This window comes from Perognathus longimembris, chromosome 16 (assembly GCF_023159225.1).
Source record: "Perognathus longimembris pacificus isolate PPM17 chromosome 16, ASM2315922v1, whole genome shotgun sequence".
Classification (NCBI taxonomy): Eukaryota; Metazoa; Chordata; class Mammalia; order Rodentia; family Heteromyidae; genus Perognathus; species Perognathus longimembris.
The window spans coordinates 55712500-55736307 of record NC_063176.1 but is presented as its reverse complement, the minus strand read 5'-3'; the positions used below and the strand labels follow the sequence as shown (position 1 = coordinate 55736307).

The window sequence follows — 23808 nt, the reverse complement described above, 5'->3', positions numbered from 1 at the left end:
CTTTTTTAAGTCCTCCAGAAACATTTACATCCCCTTGGTCATCTTCCTATTGGCAAAGACCATGTCTTATATGGATGTGCTTTTTTGTTTGTTTTTGCCCTTTCTGGTTGAACTCATGGCCTGAGCACTGTCCCTGAGCTTCTTTTGCTCAAGGCTAGCGCTCTACCACTTGAGCCACAGCGCCACTTCCAGCCTTTTCTGCTTATGTGGTGCTGAGGGATCAAACTCAGGGTTTCATGTGTGCTAGGCAAGCACCCTACCACTAAGCCACCTTCCCAGCCTCTTTGTATGTGTTTTGTCCCTATTGTTCTAGCATGGAGCCTCCCGTACTTACTATTCCCAGAGACTGACCTTCAGAATCTGGGTGGAGAAGGAGGGGGGAGGGAAAGGAGCAGAGGAGGTGGGGGTAAAGAGTCCTTACCTGCAGTCAGAGCTCCTGGGGCTCTGGGTTCGGTGGCAGCTCTGGGTGATGAAGTTCTTTTGATCTCTGTGTTCCCCAGGTTGGAGATTGCGACCCTGAATCGAGCGGATGCAGACCTAGAGGCCTGCCGAACCCAGATCAGCAAGGATGTCATTGTTCTTCTGCTGAAGACTCTGACCAGCCACGGCCACCTCAGCCCCCAGGCGGAGAGGAGGATGGGCGCTGCTTTCAGAAAGCAGTTTCTGCTGCTGGAAAATGAGATTCGGGAGGAGCATGATCGGAAGATGTTGGCCTTGGCCGCCGAGTGCGACCTGGACGCGAGGAAGAAGACAGAGAACCAGTATCAGAGGGAGCTGGCGGCCATGGAGGAAGCAGAAGAGCTGCTGAAGCAGGTTAATGAGAGGGTAAGCCAGCTCTGGGGGCGTTCACGCACCCCACACACCTCAGAGATGCCTCATCCACCCACCCGCCAATGAGTGTCCAGCCACGCCTCCATCCGTCCATCCGTCCGTCTGTCCATCTGTCCCCCCATCCATCCATCTACCCATCTATCCCCCCATCTGTCCATCCATCCACCCGCCCATCTTCCCATCCATCTATCCATCTATCCGTCCATTCATCCATTTATCCATCACTCCATCCGTCTGTCCATCCACACATCCACCTACCCACTCATCTATCCACCGTTTATCCATGCACTGACCTACTCACCCATCCTTCCATCCGTCCATTTATGCATTCATCTACTCATTGTTCACCTACCCATCTATTCATCCATTTGCAAACCTACATATACGTCTTCCTATCCTTGTATTCATCCATCCACCCGCCCATCTGCCCATCCATCCATCCATCTAGGATTCACTTAGCAAACAGTTATTGACTATATATTGCCTTGGTGCTGGTCTGGGCACTGAAGGGAGACTCGAACGAGATATGGTTCTGGTATTCACGAGGTTCACAGTGCATTGAAGGATAATTACATTTATCATCGAAGGGTCCAGGGTAATTACATTTATCACTGAAGGATCTTGTGTGGAATGCAGTGGAGCCAGCCATGCTGTACCAGAGCTCTGTCCGTGGGGCAGCACTGGTCATGGGAGTGGAAGAGAGGCTTCGCCTGCGGAGTTGGTTCACAGACGTGTGTGGTGGCAGAGTGCGCATTCTTGTCTAGGCTACAGTCCGCTAAATCACAGTTCCTTCCTGTGCAGGGCTCTAGATCTGCTCCTGATAATCGTAGCCTTGGGTTTTTTTGGGTTTTTTTTGGTGCTGGTCCTGAGGCTTGAACTCAGGGCCTGGGTACTGTCCCTGAGCTGGTGTTCTGCCATTCGAGCCACAGCTCCACTTTCAACGTTTTTTGGTAGTTAACTGTACTTTTCCCGGGCTTGCTTTGACCTGCAATCCTCAGATCTCCGCCTCCGAGTAGCTAGGATGACAGCCGTGAGCCCCCGACACCCGGTGGCCTTAGCCTTTCGACGTCCAGCGACAGGCTGCTCAGGGTGGACTGGGGCTGGGGTCGGGGGGGGGGGGGTCGGTCATGTGGGCGGAAAGCCACCGGGCCCTGGGCAGCAGGCGGTGCTCGGCGGGCTGGCTCGTGTTGGGTCAGAGAAGAAGCAGAGCCTCCCCGGGGGGCTCTGGACAGACGATGGTTCCTGCCTTCCCCCGGGGGAGGGGACGGCCCGTGTGACCAGTGTGGGCACCTGCCCTCCTGGCGAGGCCCGAGGCCTGCTTGGCACCTGGATTCCACCTCCTGGCCCTTCGTGGCCGCCCGCGCAGGAGCCCTGGCAGTGAATAAACGAGGTGTCAGCTTTCGGTGTTTGGCACTCGGGACTTGGCTTGGGCCTGGGCTGAGCCGGGGAGGAATGGGGAAGACTCCCGCGCCTGGGGCCTGCCTGGCCGCCAAGCCTTCTCGTGTCCGCACGCGGGGGACCGTGGACTGTCTGGCTTCCGTCTTCCTTTTCTGCGTGTGTCCTGGCTGTCGGGATGCCCTGCTGAGAGCACGGTGGGCTTCACGTAATGGAAAGGCGTCCTTTCGTGGGTCTGGAGGCCCCAGGTCCAATCGCGCATGCCGGCAGGTCTGCGTTCCTGCGGACCCTCCCTCAGAGGCCCTTCTCCATGCGTGGCTCCCCCCCCCCCCCCCCGTGCCTCTGGGGTTGTCACTGAATGGATCTGAGCCTGCTCCATCTACACGTTGGCTTTCTCTGAGCCCTGCCATCTCCTCTTGGCTTTCCCACCCCCCCCCGCCCCCCGGCTTGGTTCTCCTCTGGGCCCCGAGTTTGCACCCAGTGCTTCGGGCTCTGTAAGGACAGCAGGCCTGGCGAGGCCTTGAGGCTGCTGGAGCCTCCCGGACTCCCTGATGAAAGGAAAAGACTCCCGGAAAGGAAAAGGCTCATTACGCGGAGAATTTGTCCCCCGAACGCACTCACGTGGGTCTATTTCTGTAAGGCAGTTTTACAATCTGCCTGCATGGCTAAATGGAGTACAAGCAACATGATTTAGCATAGTCATAATTTCCGGAGTGGGATTTCACATTTTTTGATGGTGTCTGACGTGGCTCTGGGACAGCTGGCCACGGCTCCCCCCCCACCCCCCCACCCCCCCACCCCCCAGAAAGTCTGTTTTATTGGGAAGTTCCGCTGGGAGTGGCTGGTGAGCAACCCATCACTTCAGTACTCCTTCAGAAGCGCGTATTTGTTGACAGTACCTAGAATACAAAGCCACCTGAAAATGTGGGTTCCTAGTTTCTCCTAAGGAGCAGGGAGATTTGGCCACGCGGGGGGCCGTGTTTGGGCGGCGCCCCCTCTGGTGGGCTGACTATCGTCACCCACGTGGGCTGGGCTGGCTGGGTCTCCTTAGCTCCGGTCGGTCCACTCCAGTGTCCCTCCTTCACGCATGACCTCCCTCCCCTGCGAGTCTGGGGTGTGCGTGCACGTGTTTTGACTGACTCCGTGTGTGTGTGTGTGTGTGTGTGTGTGTGTGTGTGTGTGTGTGTGTGTCTTGGCTCTGAGAAAACAAAGATGGATTTTTATCCCGTACATTATTTCTGTGATTTCAAGCACATTGGGGTTTAGGGCTTACAAGCTCAGTTCTTTCCGTAAGAGAGGCCTTCAGTGGTGGAGCTAGCCTAGGCCACAGGTGCTCCCCCTGTAAAAGTCCCAGGGTTGGGGGGGTCCCGACACCACCGGGGTTGCTGGCGAAGCCATCCCTTGACTGAGGTCAAGTTGCCTGTGGATCCTGTTTCTGTGCGGCTGGACGACCAAGGGGGCCTGGTAGGATTCCTTTCTCCACCGGCTTTCGCGTGTGTGAGTGTGACGCTCTTGGGACTTGAACTCAGGGCCTGAGCACCGTCCCTGGGCTTTTGTGCTCAAGGCTAGTGCTCTATCGCTTGAGCCACAGTTCCAGTACTTAATTGGAGAGAAGAGTCTCCTGGACTTCCTGCCCAGGCTGGCTTTGAACCCAAACTCCTCAGATCTCAGCCTCCTGAGTGGGTGGAATTGGAGGCGTGACCATTGGCGCTAGCTTGAACCGGCGTTTTCAGAAGACCCGGCTGCTGTTGTGGCCGCGGGGAAGGCCAAGCATTGGTATGGACCCTGGCAGTGTGGCTGGCAGAGCAAAGCCCCCGACTTGCAGCCTCGTCTACCCGGCTGGGCTCTCATCGCCTTCAGGGCAGGGGCTGCCGTGTGTTTATTGGATTTTCTTGGGGGGCGGGGGGGGGGCGCTGGATTATAATTACACCTCTTTCCGGTGTAGATTTTGGGCCAATTGGGAAGCAAGTTGTTGGTGACCAACACCATGAACACTGCAGTCTTCTTTATAGCCTGGAGGAGCTCCAGCCCCGGCCCGCAGGGCCCCAGCCCCTCTACCTTCCTGCCTGCTCGGCCCAGCCACGGCACCAACCCCCGAGCCTGCCACCAGCACGGTCAGGCCTCTAGCCTGCGTAGGGGCAGCCGCGATCCGCCTATCCACCCGTGTTCCAGCCACGAGTGGCGTCCGTCACCAGTGGGGTTGCAGAACACAGACTCGAGTTTGCGTTGGCATCCATCCTTCCTGCTCCCTGAGCAGCTGGGGCGTCGGGGAGAGGGTGAGGGTCCGCCCTTGCCGATAGCCCGGTGACAAATCACCCACCTTCCGTCGTTTGAAACGGCAGGCTCCCGTGACGTGACGGTTGACGTGGCCGGGAGGCGCACAGGCCTCCGGGCCCCCTCTGGAGCTCAGGGTCTGGTCCGCCTTCATCCGCACCGCGCGCAGGGTCCTCTCCTGGGTGAGCGGCGGAGGCCCTGGGTTCCCCAAAGCTTCCCTGGGCTGTGGATAGCCCACAGCCCGGCAGTTGGCTCCTCCAAGCAGTGGAGAGAGTCAGTCTGTCCCTGCAGTCCCTGCTGAAGTCAGGCCGCCTCACGTGGGCTCCCAGTGACCTACCCGAGTGCCATTCTCGAGGAGGTGTGGCAGGTCCCACAGCCTGTGCCCGGGGAGAGGGGCCTGGGCCATCCTGGGGTGACGACCTGTCCTCAGGAGTGACAGGAAGCGCCCACTGGAAGGCGGGGGTCTTGTTGGGGGGGGTGGGTGTGCACGGGGAGCTCCTTCCCTCTCGGGCCCACGTCCCTGCCACGTCCCTGCCTGAAGGATCACACCTTAGGCGTGGTTGCTGCGGCTTTCCTCTTCAGCGAGGTGGAGAATAAAAGATGAGGATGGGAATCATCCCGGAGCCTCGCTGCACGATCCGTTCGTACTTAAGAGGGTTTCTTACTGGTGTTTGTTGTTTGTTTGTTTTAGTGGGGGGGGGGCTTTTTCCAAAGGTGTTGGGTTTGTAGGTTTTACCCCTGTGCATTTTCCACACTATGATGGTTCTGGAAAACAACAGGGAACAGGATGGCAGTCTGCAATCGCATCTCTCTGGGCTCCGCAGCTCCGTTAGCACCGTTGTGGGAAGTGTGTTGTGTGTGTGCCTCGTGTGGCTAGGTGTGAAACATGACCCACCTGTGCACGTGCCTGTGCGTACGTGTGTACCTGCGCACATACATGTACACGTGTGAGCGGGCGTTCTCTCTTGCGTCGCGCGGTGTGCGTACGTTACATGCGCACCCAGCACCGGGCACGCCGGGGTGGACCGTGCCCGCGTGTCTGGGTGCTGCAGGCGGGCTGCGTCCCGTGGGCCGCGGTCCTCCGTGACGCGCGTCCCGCCCTCCCCGCAGTCCGCCGCCGCCGAGTGCAGCAGCCTCCTGCGGAGCCTGCACAGCCTGGAGCAGGAGCACCTGACCCGGTCCCTGGCTCTGGACCAGGAGGAGGACTTGGCGCGGGCGCACAGGCAGCTGGCCGTGTTCCGGAGGAGCGAGCTACAGAGTCTCTTCTTCACCCAGATGAGAAGTGCGGTCTGCCAAGGGGAGCTGAAGCCAGAGGCGGCTGAAATCCTGCTGCACGATTACTCTGCGGTCCAGGTGAGGCCCCGGTCAGGCCCCCCGAGGGCTGGGCAGGGGCGCGCCGACCCTTCCCTCCGATTCCACGTGGGGGGCCGCGGGGGGGCCGGAGCACGGGCGGCGGGCTTGGGTGTCGGGTCTTTGGACCCCCCGCGCTCCCCCGACCCGCGGGAGAGACGGGGAAGGCACGCCCCCACCGGACGAGCCAAGGAAGGAGAAGGGTCGGCAGGCCGCCCGCACCCAGCCCTCCCTCACCGGAGGACAGTCAGACGGCCTGGGAGTCAAGTCGGCGCGAGATCTCGTTTATTGGGGAAGTACGTGCCACTGATATAAGGCACAGGAGCCAATCAGCTCTAAGATCGGCAGGAAGGGGCGGGATGAGCTGTCTGTCCATCAAGGGCAGAAGAGCCGGGGCGTCACAGCCCACAGAACTGCCTCCGGGTTATTACCAAAGACGCTTGTAAGCAGCTGCGCGTTGTTGTGAGGCACCACCATCTTAACCACACGTGGCCCCAAGACTGAGAAACAGGCGGGCCGGCTCGGTGACTTCCAGGTGTGCCCCACACCTAGGTGGTGCTCAATTCCTCCTTCGTGGTGTGTCCTCCACTGTGAAATGGGCTTGGTGCGTTCACCTCGTCCTCTGAAAAGTGTTTGTCACGGTGTACAGGCGACTGGGCTAAGTCAGATTTCTCAGTGTTAATTAAGCATACCTAATATATATGCACATATACGTATCTACATACGTATGTGTGTGTGTGTGTGTGTGTGTGTGTGTGTGTTTGTAGTGGCAGTTGCGGGGCTTGAACTGTCTGGGCGCTGTCTCTGAACACTTTTGCTCAAGGTCCGTGTTCTGCCACTCTGAGCCACAGCTCCACTTCTGGTCTGTTTGGTCCTTCGTTGGAGATAAGAGTCTCACAAGTTTTCCAGCCCTGGCTGGCTTTGAACCTCGATCCTCAGATCTCAGCTTCCAGGGTAGCCGGGGTGACGGGGCGTGGGCCACCAGCGCCCGGCTAAAAGTCTCTTTTTTTGGAACAGGAGCGTGTGGAGGAGTTAATGGACTTCCTCCAGGCCGCCAAGAGGTACCAGCTCAGTAAGAGGTTTGGCCACCGGGAGTACCTGGTCCAGAGCCTGCAGTCCACCGAGACCCGAGTGCAAGGCCTTGTGAACGCGGCGGCCGCCCAGCTCACGCTCCTCATCCAGAGGCACGAGAGGTAACGGCTCCCACCCCGTGGGGCACCTGCCCGGGCACGCGTGTGCCGGTGCTGGGGCGTGAACTCAGGGCCCGGGCGCTTTCCCTCATCTTTTTAGCTCCAGGCTGGTGCTCTACCACTTGAGCCACTGCTCTTCTCCAGCTTTTTTTTTGGTGGTTAATTGGAGAGAGGAGGCTCACGGACTCTCCTGCTGGGGCTGGCTTTGAACCCCGATCCTCAGATCTCAGCCTCCCGATTGGAGGCTAGGATTGCAGGCGTGAGCACGGGCGCCTGCCTCCTCCCGCTTCATTCTGAAGATAAATTGTCTGGTGGAGGAGGAGATGCTGTACAACTAGATTTTGTGTAGGTTTTGAAAGCACACACGGTCACCAAGACAACCACTGATAAAATCCAGCCAGAGTTAACTTACGCATTACCGTGACCAAAACGGGGAAGAAGACCTGACGTGGGGAATTGCTACCTTGGGGTCAGAGGTCCAGACAGTGGTGGAGGAGCAGAGCAGTCCAGCTCTTGACAGTCAGAAAGCAGAGAAGGGGGGCTGGGGATATGGCCTAGTGGCAAGAGTGCTTGCCTCCTATACATGAGGCCCTGGGTTCAATTCCCCAGCACCACATATACAGAAAATGGCCAGAAGTGGCGCTGTGGCTCAAGTGGCAGAGTGCTAGCCTTGAGCAAAAAGAAGCCAGGGACAGTGCTCAGGCCCTGAGTTCAAGGCCCAGGACTGGCAAAAAAAAGAAAGAAAGAAAGAAAGAAAGCAGAGAAGCGGGCATCAGGGAGTGGTCCGGCTCCATCATCCGCTGCCTCTGCTGCTTCATACAAATGACACAGATGCTTGTCAAGCGTGCTGGGGTTTTTCTGCACAGTACTGGGGTCCCACAGGGCCAAGGGAGGCCTTGGGGTGTGTGTGTGGGGGTCTTCACTTCCCAGCAAGGTTCCTGCCCTGCTCCCTGACAAACACTGAGCAGTGGTCTCTGGAGGCTTTGAGCTCTAGAATGAACGGAGGCTTGAGTGTCTGGCGGGCGGTATGAATCGGGTCTGTGCTGGAGGTTGCTTTCTGCGGACGATGCCTCTGGAAGGATTCTGCGGAGGTGTAAATGATGCCGTCACTCCCCTAGCAAGCTGCTAATGAATTCAGCGCTGCCAGTCCCTCCACATTCCTGATTAGTCTGCGAGGGGAACAGGAACCCAGGGAGGCTCCTGGCCCGCAGATGCCAGCAGCTGCCTGTCTGTGGCAGGCGTTTGCCAGGAGAGGACTGGCTGTGCCCTTGTTTAGAAGTTCTGGCTTGAAAGCCTGGCCTGGACTTGAGGTCTTAGAGCATGCATCTTCTACCTGTTCCTCCACCTATTCCTTCCGGAAGCCTCCTGGCGGTCCCGCCATTGGGGAGCTGGGGACATGGCTGGGCATGGTGACAGAGCAGGAAGGTCGTTGTGTTAGGTGCAGAGTGGACCCAGCACCCAGCACCCGTGAGAGTCAGCGCGCTCAGAAAAGCAGAATCAACAGCGCCCCCATAGGGAGACTCAGTAGAAACCAGCAGTCATGTGATCAGGGAGGCCGGAAGCCCCACATGCCAGCCGTGATACGGCGCAGCCCGAGTCAGAGGCTCCCCAGAGAAGACGGGGGCCCCTGGTGCCCATCCTGGTCCAGGGCAGAGGCAGATGGGCTGGGAGGCTGGGAGCGAGGGGCCCGCGCCTCCCTCTGTCTTTCTGTTCTGCTGGGGTCCTCAGAGAGCTTGCCGAGGCTCATGTTGGGGCGGCCGAGCTGCCCGCGGCCTTTGCTGTCGCTGAGACGCACGCAGTGCCTCAGCCCGGGGAAATGCTAACGAGAGACGGGGATTCGGCTCCTGGCTTGAGAGTGAGGGCTGTCAGGAGGCATCGAACGGTTTCCCAGAGCGGCCAGGAGAGGCCCGCAACCCCTCGAGGGCAGCGCTCCCCTCGAAGTACTGTCCTTTGACAGCAGCGTTCATCACCTCTTGAATGACTTGCAAGTTCAGTGTGAGTTCTTCAGACACCTGCCGACCACAGCAGAACGTCCATTTGCATTCAGGTGTTGGCGGGGGTGTGTCCTCATCCCAGCCAGAGGTCCTGTGATCCAAGACACCCGTAGACAGTCACAGAGTCGTTTCTATGCCCACTCCTCCCTGCACCAGCCTGCCGAGCCTCCGCCTCCACCTGGAAAGTTCTCTGCTCCTTCCCTCCCTCCATGTCGCTTCCTCTCAGAACTCTTGTCCTCACAGACCCCCCTCCTCCTCCTCCTCCTCCTCCTCCTCCTCCTCCTCCTCCTCCTCCTCCTCCGCCTCCTCCTTCTCCTCCTCTTCCTCCTCCTCCTCCTCCTCCTCCCCCTCCCCCTCCTCCTCCTCCTCCTCCTCCGCCTCCCTCTGAAGTGGGAGCCATTGCAGATTCAACCTGAGCAAACAGGGAGATGGATCCTCAGCCCATGGCCACAGTCAGGTGCCAAGCGGGATTGGAACCTGTGTTCACCCGCCTTCTTTCTGTCTTTTCCCTGTAGGGCGGGCTACTTGGATGACGATCAGATGGAGCTGCTGTTGGAACGGGCTCAGACAGAAGTCTTCTCCATAAAGCAGAAACTGGAGAACGACTTGAAGCAGGAGAAGAAAAAGCTCCGCCAAAAGCTAATAATGAAGAGGCGGCGAGAGTTGCTGCAAAAGGTAAGGCCGGGGCGTTGTGCCGTGTAACGTAGCCGCGGCCCTGGCCACGCATGCGCCGAGCGTCGCCGTCGACACCCTGGAGGAAGCCCCGGCGGGCATTGTGCTGGGCGGCCTGTGGCTGATGGCTGGAGACCGGTGGGGGTGCCGGGGTCTCCTGCCCCCGCGCAGTGGAGGGTCGCCGCTCACGTCTGCTTGGGGCAGGGCGGGGAGCCTGAAGGATGGGGATGGTGCTTAGCGAGGGTTTGCTTAGCATCGTCCGCTGTACACGCAGTAGCTTGCTTTCATCTCCTCGCTGACCCTGCGTGGAGATCATACCGCTGGTCCATTCTTGTTTCAAGTGACTGCAGGGAAGCACAGAGAGCGTAAGAGCATAGTTACAGCCGGGCACGGGTGGCTGAAATCTGAAGATCACTGGCTGGAAAGCCAGCCCAGGCAGGAAGTTCCGTGAGGATTGTATCTCCAAAGAATCGCCCCCCCCAATCTCCCCCACCCCAAACAGCAGTGGAGCTGTGGTTCAAGTGGGAGAGTGCCAGCCCTGAGTGAAGAAGCTAAGGGACAGGGCCTAGGCGCTGACTCCATCACTACGGTCCTCCTCCTCCTGCTTCTTGCCCTGGCTAGGAGACGAGGAAACCGCGTCCCCCTCATGCCTTGGGTGTCCGAGGTCACTCTTTTCACAAAGAAGGCTACTAGAGGCCTCGATGTCTTGTTTTTTCTTTGTCCTAGGTAGGGCTTGAACTCAGGGCCTAGGTGCTGTCCCCGAGCCTCTTTGTGCTCCAGGCTAGCTAGCACTTTGTCACTGGAGCCCAAGAGACACTTCCAGCTTTTTTTTATTCTGAGTAGTTTATTGGAGATGACCAGGCTGGCCTTGAACCGTGATCCTCAGATCTCAGCCCCCTGGAGTTGCTGTGATTACAAGCGTGAACCGGCAGCTCCTGGTCACTTGCCATACGCATCGTCAAGGGACTGGAACGTTTGCTGCCCGTGATCCTCCAATCTCAGCCTCCTGAGCAGCTAGGATGACGGGTGGGAGGCACTGACGCCCCACCACCGTTGGCTTTTCGTTCTCTCGTGACGCCACGCTTGGCAGTCCTGCGCGCCGGGCACACACAGGCTGCTCAGGACACCACACGTGTGGCCTCTGCATCCGGCACTGCTAAGAGCGGTGCCTGGATTAAGCGATTCAAACGCCCGCCCCTCCCCCACCCACCCCACTGGGACGCAGGCCCTGTCACTGCCCCTGCTGTACGAGTTAGGAAACAGGGACCCAGAGAGGGCAAGACACTGAGCGCGAGTGGAGACGACTCAGCCTGTGATTGGCCGAGTCAGGATGGGAACCCAGGGAGGGGGCCTTACCTCCTCCGCCAAGAGAAACTTCACGAGCGTTGGTCTGGAAGTTTCCACCCTGTTCTGGCCTTCTTGAGGACTGTGGGCTTGTGATGAAAAGGCCGGAACCCTTCTGTGTGCCCGGGAATGAGTCTCCCGACGCCTGCCGGGCCCTGACTCGCTCCCCCCTCCCCCTCCCTCCCGCCCCCCCCAGCACCGGGAGCAGCGCCGGGAGCAGACGGGCCTGGGCGCGGCCTCCCGAGCCGCGGAGGCCCCCGGGCAGTACCTGCTCCGCTGGAGGAGCGTGCTGGCGGAGCAGGGCGCCGCCCTGGAGGAGCTGCAGGAGCGCCTGGACGCCGCGGCCCTGGACGAGCTCCGGGCCCTCACCCTGGCGCTGGCGGCCAAGGCCACGGAGGAGCTGCGGCGGCTGCAGAGCTCGGGCACCGCGCCGGAGCTGCTCAAGCGCAGCGCGCCCCGGCCGTTCCTGCAGCAGATCCTGGAGGAGCACGGGCGGGAGGCCGAGGCCCGCGCCTCGCAGCTGGAGGCCGAGGACCGCGAGCGCGGCCAGGAGGGCGTGCGGGGCGTGAAGCAGAGGCTGCGGCTCGACGCGCCCGAGGCCCGCACGCAGGAGCAGGCGGAGCTGAGGCGCTGGGGCCGCCTGGTCTTCGCGTAAGTGGCCCCGCCCACCGCGGGAGGAGGGGGAGGGAGGCCGCGGGGGGGGGGGGGGGGGTCGAGCCGGAAGTACGCCTGGCACCTCCGTGTGTGTGTGTGTGTGTGTGTGTGCGTGTGTGTGTGTGCGTGCGCACGCTCGCGCTGGTACTGGGGCTTTAGGACCTCACACTTGCTTCCTTGCTCACAGCTGGCACTTTACCCCGTGAGCCATGCCCCCCACCCCCCCTTTTGCTAGTCAGTTGGATATGGAGCCCCGCAGACCTTTCTGCTTGAGCTGGCTTGGAACCTCACGCCTCCAGGCCGCAACCTCCCGACGAGCTGGGATTCCAGGCGTAAGCCACGGTGCTTGGCGCGCGCGGGGTGTCTCTAGAAGATGCCGGGGCAGGCCGGAGGTGGTGGGGGTGGAGCCTGTTCTCAGGGGCGCCTGTCCCTGCCCCAGATAACCTGCCGGTTCCTCAGCGCGTGCCTCCGTGTGGCCTGCGCCAGGAGGGGAGACGTTAGGGGCCTGACAGGGATCCACAAAGCTTGCACTGCTTGTGCGAGGCCAGAACGTGAGACCAGAAACACAGGAGCCCAAACATAGCCGGTGTGGCGTGAGACACAGGCCACCTAGAGCAGGAGGCCTGCGTGTGGGGCCCGGCCGGGCTTGCCGGGCGAGTGTAGGAGAGTTCCTCAGCCTCTCTGGGCGCCATCCGTTTCGCCTACGAAATGCAGATGACAGAACTGACTGTGTTTGGGCGCCTTCGGCAGCACACGGTACCGTGAGAGGAATCGAGACGGGAGGCGACGGCTGCAGCTTGCCGCGTGGCGTAGCCGTGCAGGTTACGCAGGGTCTTGTCCGCGGGGTGGCTCGGTGCCCCTTTTGGGGGGGTCCTAACCGCGGCCGCGGTCAGCGGGTCCGGGTGTGCGCGTGAGAGCGCACCCGTCGTGACTTGCGTCAAGGGGCCTCCTGCTCCGTCCCATCTTCCTTTTCTGTGAGCCTGATGCCTTGTCAGTAGCCATCCCACCCCGATTGCCCCCCGACCCCCGGTTGGCCGAGCTCGGTCTGCGCCCGGCCCTGCGCCACGCCCCGCCTCGCGGTGGCCGCGAGCTCCTCCCAGCGTGGGGATGAGGCTCGGCGTTTCTCACGGGGGGCTGGTTTTCTTCGCCGTCGTTGGTCTCCGCGTTGCAGCTGCGTCTCTGCAGCTAGCAGGACACGGGGGCCCTTTCTCGGCCAGCAGAAACCGCGTGGCGGTTTTGAGACAGGGTCTTTCCTGCCCAGCGTGTACCACGCTCCTCCTGCTTTGCCCTGCCCGCCGTAGCTGCTCTCACTCACCTCATGGGATGCTGTTTATTGGGCTTGCTGGACGGGGTTCTGTTTCCTTGTCTGTCAAGATGGGGAGAGCGGGGGCTGGGGATTTGGCCTAGTGGCAACAGTGCCTTGTATACACGAGGCCCTAGGTTCGATTCCCCAGCACCACATATACAGAAAACGGCCAGAAGCGGCGCTGTGGCTCAAGTGGCAGAGTGCTAGCCTTGAGCGGGAAGAAGCCAGGGACAGTGCTCAGGCCCTGAGTCCAAGGCCCAGGACTGGCCAAAAAAAAAAAAAAAAGATGGGGAGAGCGGAGGCAGCCTCTCTCCTGAAGGGCACCACGCAGGCCCCGAAATCTCAGCTCCAAGGTGGGGTTGTGCCCAGGGTGGCAGACACTGGAACGAACGCACAGACGAGGAGCCGTTTCTTCCTCACGACGTGGAAGGCCCGCCTGCCCACGCCGCCCGCCGTGGGCCTTTCTCTCGCTCCCCCGACAGGAAGCTGTGCGGCGCGGCCTTCGCCATGTCCGAAGAGGAGTGGTTCAGGGTGCGGCAGGAGGCCCACGCCTGCTTCTCCCAGATGGATCGAAGCCTGGCCCTGCCCAAAATCCGGGCGCGGGTGCTGCAGCAGCGACTCCAGGCAGCCTGGCGAGAAGCAGAGTTCCTGAAACTGGACCAGGCCCTGTCTGCCCCCGAGCTGCAGGTGGGAGGGACACGGAGGCCGGGGGGCGGGGGGCCCGGGCTCTCCCTCTCCCCACCCTCTCCTCTCTGCCACGGTCTGCAGCTGACCCCGTGTGGGCCAGGCCCGGGGTGGCGGGCAGGGGTGGGGGGGTGTCGGTCCTCCCGCAGTGGCCGTCGGGGGTTTGAACGTAGCTGCTCCCCGGCTCCCGGTCACACCCGCTCTTTGTTCTGAGGAAATAGACACGTTCTTCCCTCTCGGCTGGAGGCAGTTTTGCAGCCTTGGGCGGGGGGGGGGGGGGGGGGGGAACGACCCCGGGCTTGGTGGGTTGCTGGTGACCACCGACACGCACGCGGCCTGCCCTCTGACCTCTCCCCGCAGTCCAAAGCCAGAAAGCCGCGGTCCAGGAACAGAAGCAAGGCGGACCTCCTGAAGAAATGCATCGAAGACAAGATCCGCCTCTTCGAGGAGCAGGGCCCCGAAGACCTGGGGGAGAAGGTGCGTGCCGGGCGTCCGGGCTGGGGTCTCCATCTCCACCCTCGTGCTGCCTCTGTGGGCCGTCGGGGCTGCCACGGACCTGCCTGGCGCCGTCATCCCCGACCACCTCCCTTTCCGTCTTGCACCTCTTGTACCTCTTCTGCAGCCCTCCTTCCCTCCCTCTCCCTCCCTCTCCCTCCCTCCCTCCCTTCTTCCTTTCCTTTGGTACTTCCTTCCTTTCCTCCTTCTTCTTCTCCTTTTGTGCTCGTACTGAGGCTTGAACTCAGTGCTTCTCCCTTAGCCTTTTCACTCAAGGCTGGTCGTCCGCCCCTCGAGCCGCAGCTCCTCTGCCCTGTTGTTGTTGTTGTTTGTTTGTTTGTTCTCAACAGGAGACAGGAGTCTCGCAGCGCTTTTTGTCAGGGGTTTCCAATTTCATTGCCTTGGTGGGAGGGAAGAAAAGTAATAGTGGCCCTTCCTGGAATTTGCGGAGGCTTCCTCTGTGGCTTTACGCCAGGTCCCTCTGGAAAGCTTCCTCCCCGGTCTTCAGAAGAGCCGAGTCTTGTCTTTTCTGGTCGGCCCGCCAGGAGTCTGGAGGTTCCTCCAGGAACTCAGGGAAAGTGGGCAGGGCTGAGACCCCGCGGACAACTTCGGGGGGCCCTGTGCGTCTGTGGCCCCGTCGGGTCCTCTGCCGGGCACTGTCGCTCACCTTCTCTGTCTGTTGGACAGGAACCTTGTCTTATTCTGCTCCTCTCCGTTGCACGTTGTAAACGCGGAGCCTCTCAAGAATGGGGCTCGGTTCTGTGACGCAAACGGCCCGGTCCCCGTTGGCACAGCCACAGGTGCCTGTCAACGTTGTGTTTTAACTAGAGTTCTCATTTGCTCTCAGTTTCTTTCGAGGTTTTTTTTTCCCCCCAATGTCATTCCACTCCTTGACAATTGACTAGAAATTCTACCCAGACCGCCTGCCATCTCCTCGAGGCTGACCGTATCCGGGTCCTCGGCTTGTTCCGACGGGCCGTGGCTGCCTTCCTCACGCATAGCTGCCGTCATGGGCTGCACTCCGAGTTCTCTTCCTCCCCTCTCTACGGATTTGCTCTTTGTTTTAGTGAAACACATCTTGTGGTTCATGAGAAGGGACACATGGGAGAATACCTTGAACTTTTGTTAAGATTGACATGTATTTATTCTGTCTTTCACTTGACGGTTAATCTGACTGAGTGGAAATGTTTGTTTCCTCTTCTTTTCCCTAGTGTCTCTTCCTGGAAGAGTAAATACTCAGGTGTTAATATCCTTTTCTTGAGTTTTCTCTTTTTACTGTTTCCCTCCTCCATCAGTTTGCCTTACTTGCGAGAGATAGCCTAAATTTTATCTTATATTTCATTTATGTTTTAATTTTTAGCTCTTGGAGACCCTCGCCCCCCCCCCCCCCGCCATGTCCTATTTTTGAAAAAAATGGGAATTCTTTTTACCAGGAGCTTCCATAACCTCTCGTACCTTCTCTGAGAATTGTCAGTGATGCTAACGAATTCCTACACGGTCACCGTGAACCTCTGTGTGCATCGGGGGCTTTCCTGGGATTGTGGTCCTCACCTCTGCTGCTTTGTTAGAATCTAAGAAGAGGCTTCTGGGTGCTGGTGGCTGAAGCCCCTAATCCCAGCCACTCGGGAGGCTGAGATCTGAGGCTCGCGGGCGGGGCGGGGGGGGGGGGGGAAGCCAGCCCAGGCGGACAAATCCTCACGGATCTTATCTCCAATTAGTCCACGAACAGAAGGAAGTGATTGATAAAGCCATAAAGCTAAGGAAGAAGTTAGTCCTGAGTTGACGCCCCAGCACTGGTATATATACACAGACATACACACAGACACACACAGACAAACACACACACACAACACACACTGAAATTTTTTTCAAAAGTGGTGTTGGAGGTGTGGCCCAGGTCATAGAGCAACAGCCAGTGAGCGAAAGCAAGCCTCAGACACCGAGTTTGAGTCCTGGTCTCAGGTCAATCAATCAGTCAATCAATCAACCAATAAATAAATAAGGAAAGAAAAAGAAACAACCAATCCGTAAAAATAAATGAAAACTGGAAAAAGAAAACAGGCCGATAGGGAGTTGCAGGGAGGCTCGGAGCCAGCCGGAGGGGCTGTAGCGCGGGCCCTTCACTCTGGTGTGACCGTTGGGGAAGCCTGTGTAAGTTCCCCAGCCACCGCCCTTCAAGGTGACCTTCCTTCCTGAGGGAAGCCTGCCGCAGTCTTCTGCCGGAATGGGGACAGTTCAGCTTCCCATTGTGTGGAGAGAGGAGGATTTAGCAGTCAGGATGGGAACTTTCACATGAGCCCTGTTTCCAGATCAGTACCCCCACCTTCAGAGATGTCCCTGGCTTCCTTCCCAAGTCAGAGACTCGCAGAGCATGAACCCCCCCCCCCCAGCCACCTTTGGGGGGAAGGCAGAGGAGGAACCTGCTGGGCAGAGCTTGGGTGGAAAGAACTTCTGGAGAACTTAATTCTCAACGGGATGCTCAGCCTCTTCCCTCCTTTCCCTACTTCTCCATTTATCTGAGGCCTGCATTCTCCGCCACAGATACTATGTTGTTTCTTTGCTTACTCCAGGGCTGGCTGACAACTCAGCTTTTACTTACGCAGTGGTTCACGTTCCAGACACTGAATTGTTACTGCTTTTGCGTCTCACCCCACTTCCTTATTTCTTTCTGCCTTGAAGAGAACGGAGGCTTCTTTTCTTTCTTTTTTTTTTTTGGCCAGTCCTGGGCCTTGGACTCAGGGCCTGAGCACTGTCCCTGGCTTCTTTTTGCTCAAGGCTAGCACTCTGCCACTTGAGCCACAGCGCCGCTTCTGGCCGTTTTCTGTATATGTGGTGCTGGGGAATCGAACCCAGGGCCTCATGTATACGAGGCAAGCGCTCTTGCCACTAGGCCATAGTCCCCAGCCCCAGAGACTTCTTTTCAATCTATTCGTTCACCAGCAGTTTCCAGTATTAAGATTTTTGTACATTGTGCCTGTGTTGCATAATTACCAAGGAACTATTTTAAAAGGCAGGAGGGAAAACTCCATATTGCAACCCGCTATTATGTTTTAATTTTTTATTATCTTTTATAAGTAGCTATACAGAGGTGGTGCCATTTAACAAAGCAGTTTATGAATACGATTCATCTTGGTCAGTGTCATCCCTGCAATATTCTTATGCCCTTTGACCCACCCCTCCCCTTACTTTTCTTAGTTTTGTGGTATCTACAATGAACTCAATTGCTTTCTCCCTCCCTTTCCCCCTTCATTTGTCTACCTCTCTCCCCTGGGTCCTACCCCATCCACCCTCCACATGTACTCATTTCTTACAAGTCTTTTTAAAATATCACATTATGTGAATTCTCCAAAGAGTCTATTATACTTGAGTTGATTCATTTGTAACCACTTGCAGACCATCCTGGGTGTTTACTTACAGATGTGTAGGCTCATTCTAGCTACTCCAAATGAGGGATACCCTGTAACCTTTGTTTCTCTGGATCTGGCTTCATTTAGTATCCTTTTTTTCCAAGTCTTTCCACTTCTTTGCTAATGGTGAAATACCCTTCTTTCTAATGGATGAGTAAGATCCCATTGTGTATATATGCCACATTTTCTTGACCCATTTGTCCATTGAGGGGCATCTTTTTTTAGCAATTCAAAGCTATCCAATTGAATTAATACTAATAACAATACTAACGATTAGAATAAAGTAACAATGATACTGGCAGCTACAATTTATTAATAATTAAGTGCTCTCCAGATACAGGGCATCCTAGTAAGTGGTTTCCATTGTTCTGTTGTTCCCCCTTTTCTAGGAAAAAGTGACTCAGAGCAGTTTAGCTGTCTGATTGACACAGCTAGTTTTTAAAGTCTTATGCAGGAGATAACAGACCAACTTGTAACAAATACGAGGAAAGCCAGGCTGAGTGAGTGCCCTAAAGCAGTGCCCTCCATTTCTGTAAGGCATCTTCACTGGACTATGGAGACTGCAGGGTGCAATCTCTTTCCCGGAATAGAGGTGAATTTTTCTGCCTTTAAGACTGAAGTACTGATGGCGTCCGTGTAGCAAGATTGTATGTCCTTAAGCCAATTGTAAGGAAATATTAGGCACCAAATATAAGGAAATATTTTGAGTACCCGGAAGGAGTATGAACGAAGAAAAGACGAGCAAGACGAACCCACAGGGCAACAGGCTTATTGGACTCAGTCTGAGAAGGGCAGTCATTCTTCGGCCCCGCCTCCCTTACAACTAAGATCTCTCATTAGGCGGGAAGAGTGAGGTCCGGCGGGGCAGGGGGCAGGGGGCAGAAGGGGCGGGGGCAGATGGGACCTGGGGAAGGGGCTCTTTGTGTGGAGGTGGAATCTTGAGTTTGGAGAAAGGATGTTTGTACCGCATCGTGTCAGGGTGTGGCCCTCTGTTTGCAGATTACCTCTTGTGTGGCCACGGGTTGTGGTGTGTGTGTCGCGGCGGGCGGGGGGGGGGGGGCGGCGGCGAGGTGAGGGGAGATGACTCAGTGGTTTGCAGCGAGGGCAAGTTCTGGCATTTTCTCCAGGATGTGGCTGTCAAGAGGGAAACGGTTCCAGTTTAAGTCATTTTTCTTCACCCATATTAATCCAGCCAGCCTCGCTGCGATCCACTTTCTCCTCATGAAAGATGGCAGGGTCCTCACTCCTCTGCATCTTCCTGCTTACTCTGGACATCTTAAGCCCATCCAGCAGATGAGGACCACCTCCCAGAGTGGACTTTTCAAATGCACGCTGGCGTTTAAAGTGTGAGCTGCCAGCCTTTCTCTTCTGGTGTTTGGATACTCGACTCTTTTTTTTTTTTTTTTTGGCCAGTCCTGGGCCTTGGACTCAGGGCCTGAACACTGTCCCTGGCTTCTTCCCGCTCAAGGCTAGCACTCCGCCACTTGAGCCACAGCGCCGCTTCTGGCCGTTTTCTGTATATGTGGTGCTGGGGAATCGAACCTAGGGCCTCATGTATCCGAGGCAGGCACTCTTGCCACTAGGCTATATCCCCAGCCCCTGGATACTCGACTCTTGATGTGACACACACACACACACACACACACACACACACAGACACACTTCCTCTCTTGCCTTTCTTTCCATGTGGGGGGACCTGGTCTCTGATCTCCTAGGCTCCCTCCATCCCTTCCTATGGTGCTCCAGGGACGGTGTTAGTGTTTTGGAGAGAGTGGGGAGCTCCGTCCACCTCAGCTGCCTCCTGTCTCTCCGGGAGCCGGGCTTCCTGCAGGAGGCCGGCCTCCTCTGTTCCGTGATGGGCTCTGTGGGAGGCTGCTGTCCGTGGTTTGTTTGGATATGCATCTGAGTCTCAGCTTCCAATCCATACTCGTGGTGGCGTAGCTGAGGTTGGATGCCTGTTCCTCTGTCCCTTGCGTTAACCTGTGCTCGTTTCCACACCTGGGCAAGAAGGAGGGGCGTGATTTCCCGAACCCTTCAGGACCTCGTGTCTGCTGGTTGGCAGGGCTGTGTCTGTTGTGAATTCAGAGGGCTTCTCCGTGCCTAGAGGAGATTGGGGCCACAGTGCTTCAGAGAAAACCAGGAGGCGAGGTGCCTGAATTCCTCACTTAACGTAAGGGCATTTCGCAGCATATTGTCCCAGAAAATGAATGTTTATTATGTTAGGTGTTGGAATTTTAATGAAGCTTGTCATGAATACCTCATATGCAAGTCTGTCATTCCCCAGGAGCGACAAGAATCAAACCCTCTCTAGAGGGGCTGGGGATATAGCCTAGTGGCAAGAGTGCCTGCCTCGGATACACGAGGCCCTAGGTTCGATTCCCTAGCACCACATATACAGAAAACAGCCAGAAGCGGCGCTGTGGCTCAAGTGGCAGAGTGCTAGCCTTGAGTGGGAAGAAGCCAGGGACAGTGCTCAGGCCCTGAGTCCAAGGCCCAGGACTGGCAAAAAAAAAAAAAAAAAACCCTCTCTAGAGGCCTAATCTCACCGTGTTAGAATTAACCAGTTGAGTATTCCAAGGAAGAAAAGAAACCATTTGGGAAAATCCTTCGAAAATTCTCCTGTCCATATTGTTCTCACTGCACGTACAGAAGGCGTTGTGGTCCCCTCGGCGTTCGCTTGTATTTCCATGAATAAGTCCTCAGCTACGCCTCAGGAAGGGCCCGCAGACTATGAGTGGAAGAGACAGTAGAGAGACTGGGACACCTAAGCCAGCTTGCTTCGTGTGACAAAGAGCCAGTGAAGAAGGTTGTTCAGGTGCCAGTGGCAGTAATCCCAGGTCCTCAAGAGGCTGATACCTGAGGATCACAGTTGGAAGCCAGCCCGAGTAGGAAAGTCCATGAGACTTTTATCTACAAGGAATTACCAGAAACCCAGAAGTGTTGCTGTGGCTCAAAGTGGTAGAGCACTAGCCTGGAGTAGAAAGAGCTCAGGGACAGCACCCGGGTCCTGAGTTCAAGCCCCATGACTGACAAAAAGGGGGCCTGAATAGAGAGAGAGAGAACCAGGCCAGGTGGACTGGATCCCTCCCATGTTCTGATGCGAGCCGGGCAGGGCCAGCCAGAGGCTAAGAGGAGTGAGTGCTGTGGACTCACCCACGGCCGGGGCTGGCAGTGGTCATAGTCACGACCCCCTCCAGCAGCCCTGGAAAACTGCTGAGTGTAGGACCCCCAACATTCCACCTCGGCGTTGAGGCAGTGGGTCTCCCCTGAGCTCTGTTCTGGCTCCAACGAATAGATCTCAGAAAATGTGATCAGAAAGGATGGTCTTGTGTCCAAATAACCACATCCCAGGAGAAGGCTCAAGAATAACTATGGAAATGAAAATAATATCCGGGACCACCAGAGTTAAATTCAGGATGTCTACAGTCCAGTAAAAAAAAAAAAAAGCCGCCAGTCAGTCACTGGTGGCTCACACCTGTGACCCCAGCCACTCAGGAGGCTGAGATCTGAGGACCAAGGTTCAGAGCCAACCTGGGCAGGAGAGTCGGCGAGACTCTTAACCTCCAGTTAACCTCAGTAGAGCTGTGGTTCAAGTGGTAGAGTGTGCCAGCCTGAAGCAAAAAAGCTCAGTGACGATGCCTACACCTTGAGTTCACACCCCGGTACTGTCACAACAAAAGTAGAGATAAAAACTTAAAGTCTTCAACTGAAGAAAAGAGGCTACATGATGTACATGGAGGAGCAAGCGCAGGAGGACGGCAGACTTCCTGCTTTCAACCATGTCAGCGAGGAGACGGTGGAGCAATGTCTCCAGAGAACCCTGGAGAAATGTCTTCTGAGTACCCCTAAAATTCTGCATCCCAAATGCCCCTCTCAAGAATGAAGGCAAAATATGTTTTGTTAGACAATGCTGAAAGATGTTATGCTGGCAGACCCAAACTGCAAAAAAAAAAAAAAAAAAAAAATGTTAAAGGAAGTCCTCCTGGGCAGAAGACCCCTAATCAGATGGAAACGCCAAACTACATGAACAAAGGTGGCTGCGAATGGCTATGGCATAAGTGAGTGCACCATTGTTTCATTAGTAAAAATCTCTTCAAGATCTGATGGACTGTACCTGCAGTGGGGAAAGATTCAGCTATAAAAAAGATTTAAGTTACGGGCCGGGGATATAGCCTAGTGGCAAGAGTGCCTGCCTCGGATACACGAGGCCCTAGGTTCGATTCCCCAGCACCACATATACAGAAAACGGCCAGAAGCGGCGCTGTGGCTCAAGTGGCAGAGTGCTAGCCTTGAGCGGTAAAAAGCCAGGGACGGTGCTCAGGCCCTGAGTCCAAGGCCCAGGACTGGCAAAAAAAAAAAAAAAGATTTAAGTTACGATATGCAACAAGGAGACGGAACCAAAGGACATTACGTTCAATCGAAGGCCCCAGAGGTCATACTTACTGAGTCAATTCCATCGACTCATCCAGAATAAGTAAAACTGGAGGAGCAGAGAGAAGGTGGTTGTTTTCCAGAGGCTGTTGGCTTTGCGAGTCTGAATATCTAATGTGGACTGTGTAAAACAGTTGTAATTCTACGCCATGTGGATTTCGCCTCAATACAGATTTTCGAAAAATGGATTGCTTTGCCGAAACAAAAGTGACTAGTGTAAGCTTCACAGAAGATGCATTTTATATGGAAAAATTAAAGTGGATGACAAGAACAACACAAAGACCAGGGAGGGAGGCGCGGCCGGAAGCCAGGAGAAGCGCGCTCTAACGGCAGCCGCGGTAGCCTGCGACAGGCTCCCGGTGTAAACCTCCGCGGTGACGGCACCCAGGGCAGCTCGTCTGCCAGCCAACGAGAGGCCTACGAGTGTCGGAAACACTCAGTCCAGAAGATGACCGGGTGGATGGGAACCAGGAAATGAAACAGTGGTGCTGAGAGGGAGGAGAGCCAGCCCGCCCCCAGTGCATCCCAGGGAATTCCGTTTAGTCGGGCGGGTGCTCCCTGGGCGGGTCACCCAGCGGGCACTGGGCGTCCCGTGGGGAGAAGTCGTCGGATGTGGCCCTTCCCGCTAACGTCAGGGGACGCTGGGCTGACGGCACGCGGACGCCGCGGCTGCTTTCCGGTGCTCTTCCGTTGCCATGGGAACCCATCGGCCCTCCGCGGGCTGTCACCTGGTTTTCCGGATTGGAGAAAGGCTGACCCAGCAGTCTCTCTCCACGACGCTGCTAGAGGGGCAGCCCGTGTGTAGTGAGGGCCGGGAGGGAGGCCAGAGTGGCGTGGGAGCTCGGGAACGTGGGGGACACGCGTGCGGGGCTGTGGAAACTTCACGCAGAAACTTAGGAATGAGAAGGCAAGGACGGGGGGCGGGGGGCACCGACAGGGTGCCGGTGTGCAGCAGGAGGTAGGTAGCGTGGAGTCCCGGGGTGGGTGGTCGGGGATGGGAGGATTCTGGACCCGTGAGCTTTCACCCCCTAGGAAGTGGGGGGCCCCAGGAGGGCTTTGAGCAGGACAGCGACCCAACGGGATGGCGGACAAGGAAGGCGCACAGCTCGCTGCAGAGGCCTGGTGTCCTCAGAAACGAACGCGAGGTGCCATCTTGGGAGCTCCCTGCAGAGCCCCAGGGCCTCTGCACCCTGGAGCCCACGGGGGGGGGGGCGGGGGCGGGCTCGGGGTCCCGAGCTGGTGCCCCGTGCAGGGGTGTGACTCTCCTTCCAGAGCCTCGCTCACGTCCTCTGCAGGTGCGGGGGGAATTGCTGCGCGAGAGGGTGCAGCGGCTGGAGGCCCAGGAGGCGCGCTTCGCGGAATCGCTCGTGGCTCTGCAGTTCCAGAAGGCGGCGCGGGCCACGGAGACCCTGTGGGCCTACGCTGCCCTGCTCAGCATCCAGGACCTGCTGCTGGAGGAGCTGAGAGAGTCGGAGACGCTGACCCAGTCGGCCTGCAGCCAGATCCTGGAGTCTCCCGGCCTAGTGAGTGAGCCCCGGGGTGGGGGGGCCCGGCACCGGCACCTGTCCCGTCTGGGCCACGCCCGTGGGGACCAAGGGAGGGGACTGACAGCGCGTGGCCTGTGAGAAGGCATCCCGGGGAGTCTTCACCTCACTAAAAAGGGCGCATCTTCCAGTCAGCGCCATCATTGGATCGGCAGTGCCCTCTTTCCTGCTGCTACTCACATCAGCAGGGTGCCGGGCGTGGTGGCCCGTGCGTGTGATCCCAGCTACTCGGGCTCA

General features: G+C 57.4%; 1 protein-coding gene across 2 annotated transcripts in view; it reads left to right on the top strand.

The window, feature by feature from the left end:
* Window positions 1-23808, top strand: part of Evc2 (EvC ciliary complex subunit 2) — a 50935-nt gene that overhangs the window by 15716 nt on the left and 11411 nt on the right. For both annotated transcript variants that reach the window (XM_048364335.1, XM_048364334.1), the window contains exons 9-16: window positions 501-825; window positions 5611-5853; window positions 6868-7043; window positions 9550-9709; window positions 11247-11701; window positions 13493-13697; window positions 14055-14171; window positions 23323-23550. In XM_048364335.1, coding sequence (XP_048220292.1) covers window positions 501-825; window positions 5611-5853; window positions 6868-7043; window positions 9550-9709; window positions 11247-11701; window positions 13493-13697; window positions 14055-14171; window positions 23323-23550 — 1909 coding nt within the window. The remainder of the gene's footprint in view (window positions 1-500; window positions 826-5610; window positions 5854-6867; window positions 7044-9549; window positions 9710-11246; window positions 11702-13492; window positions 13698-14054; window positions 14172-23322; window positions 23551-23808) is intronic.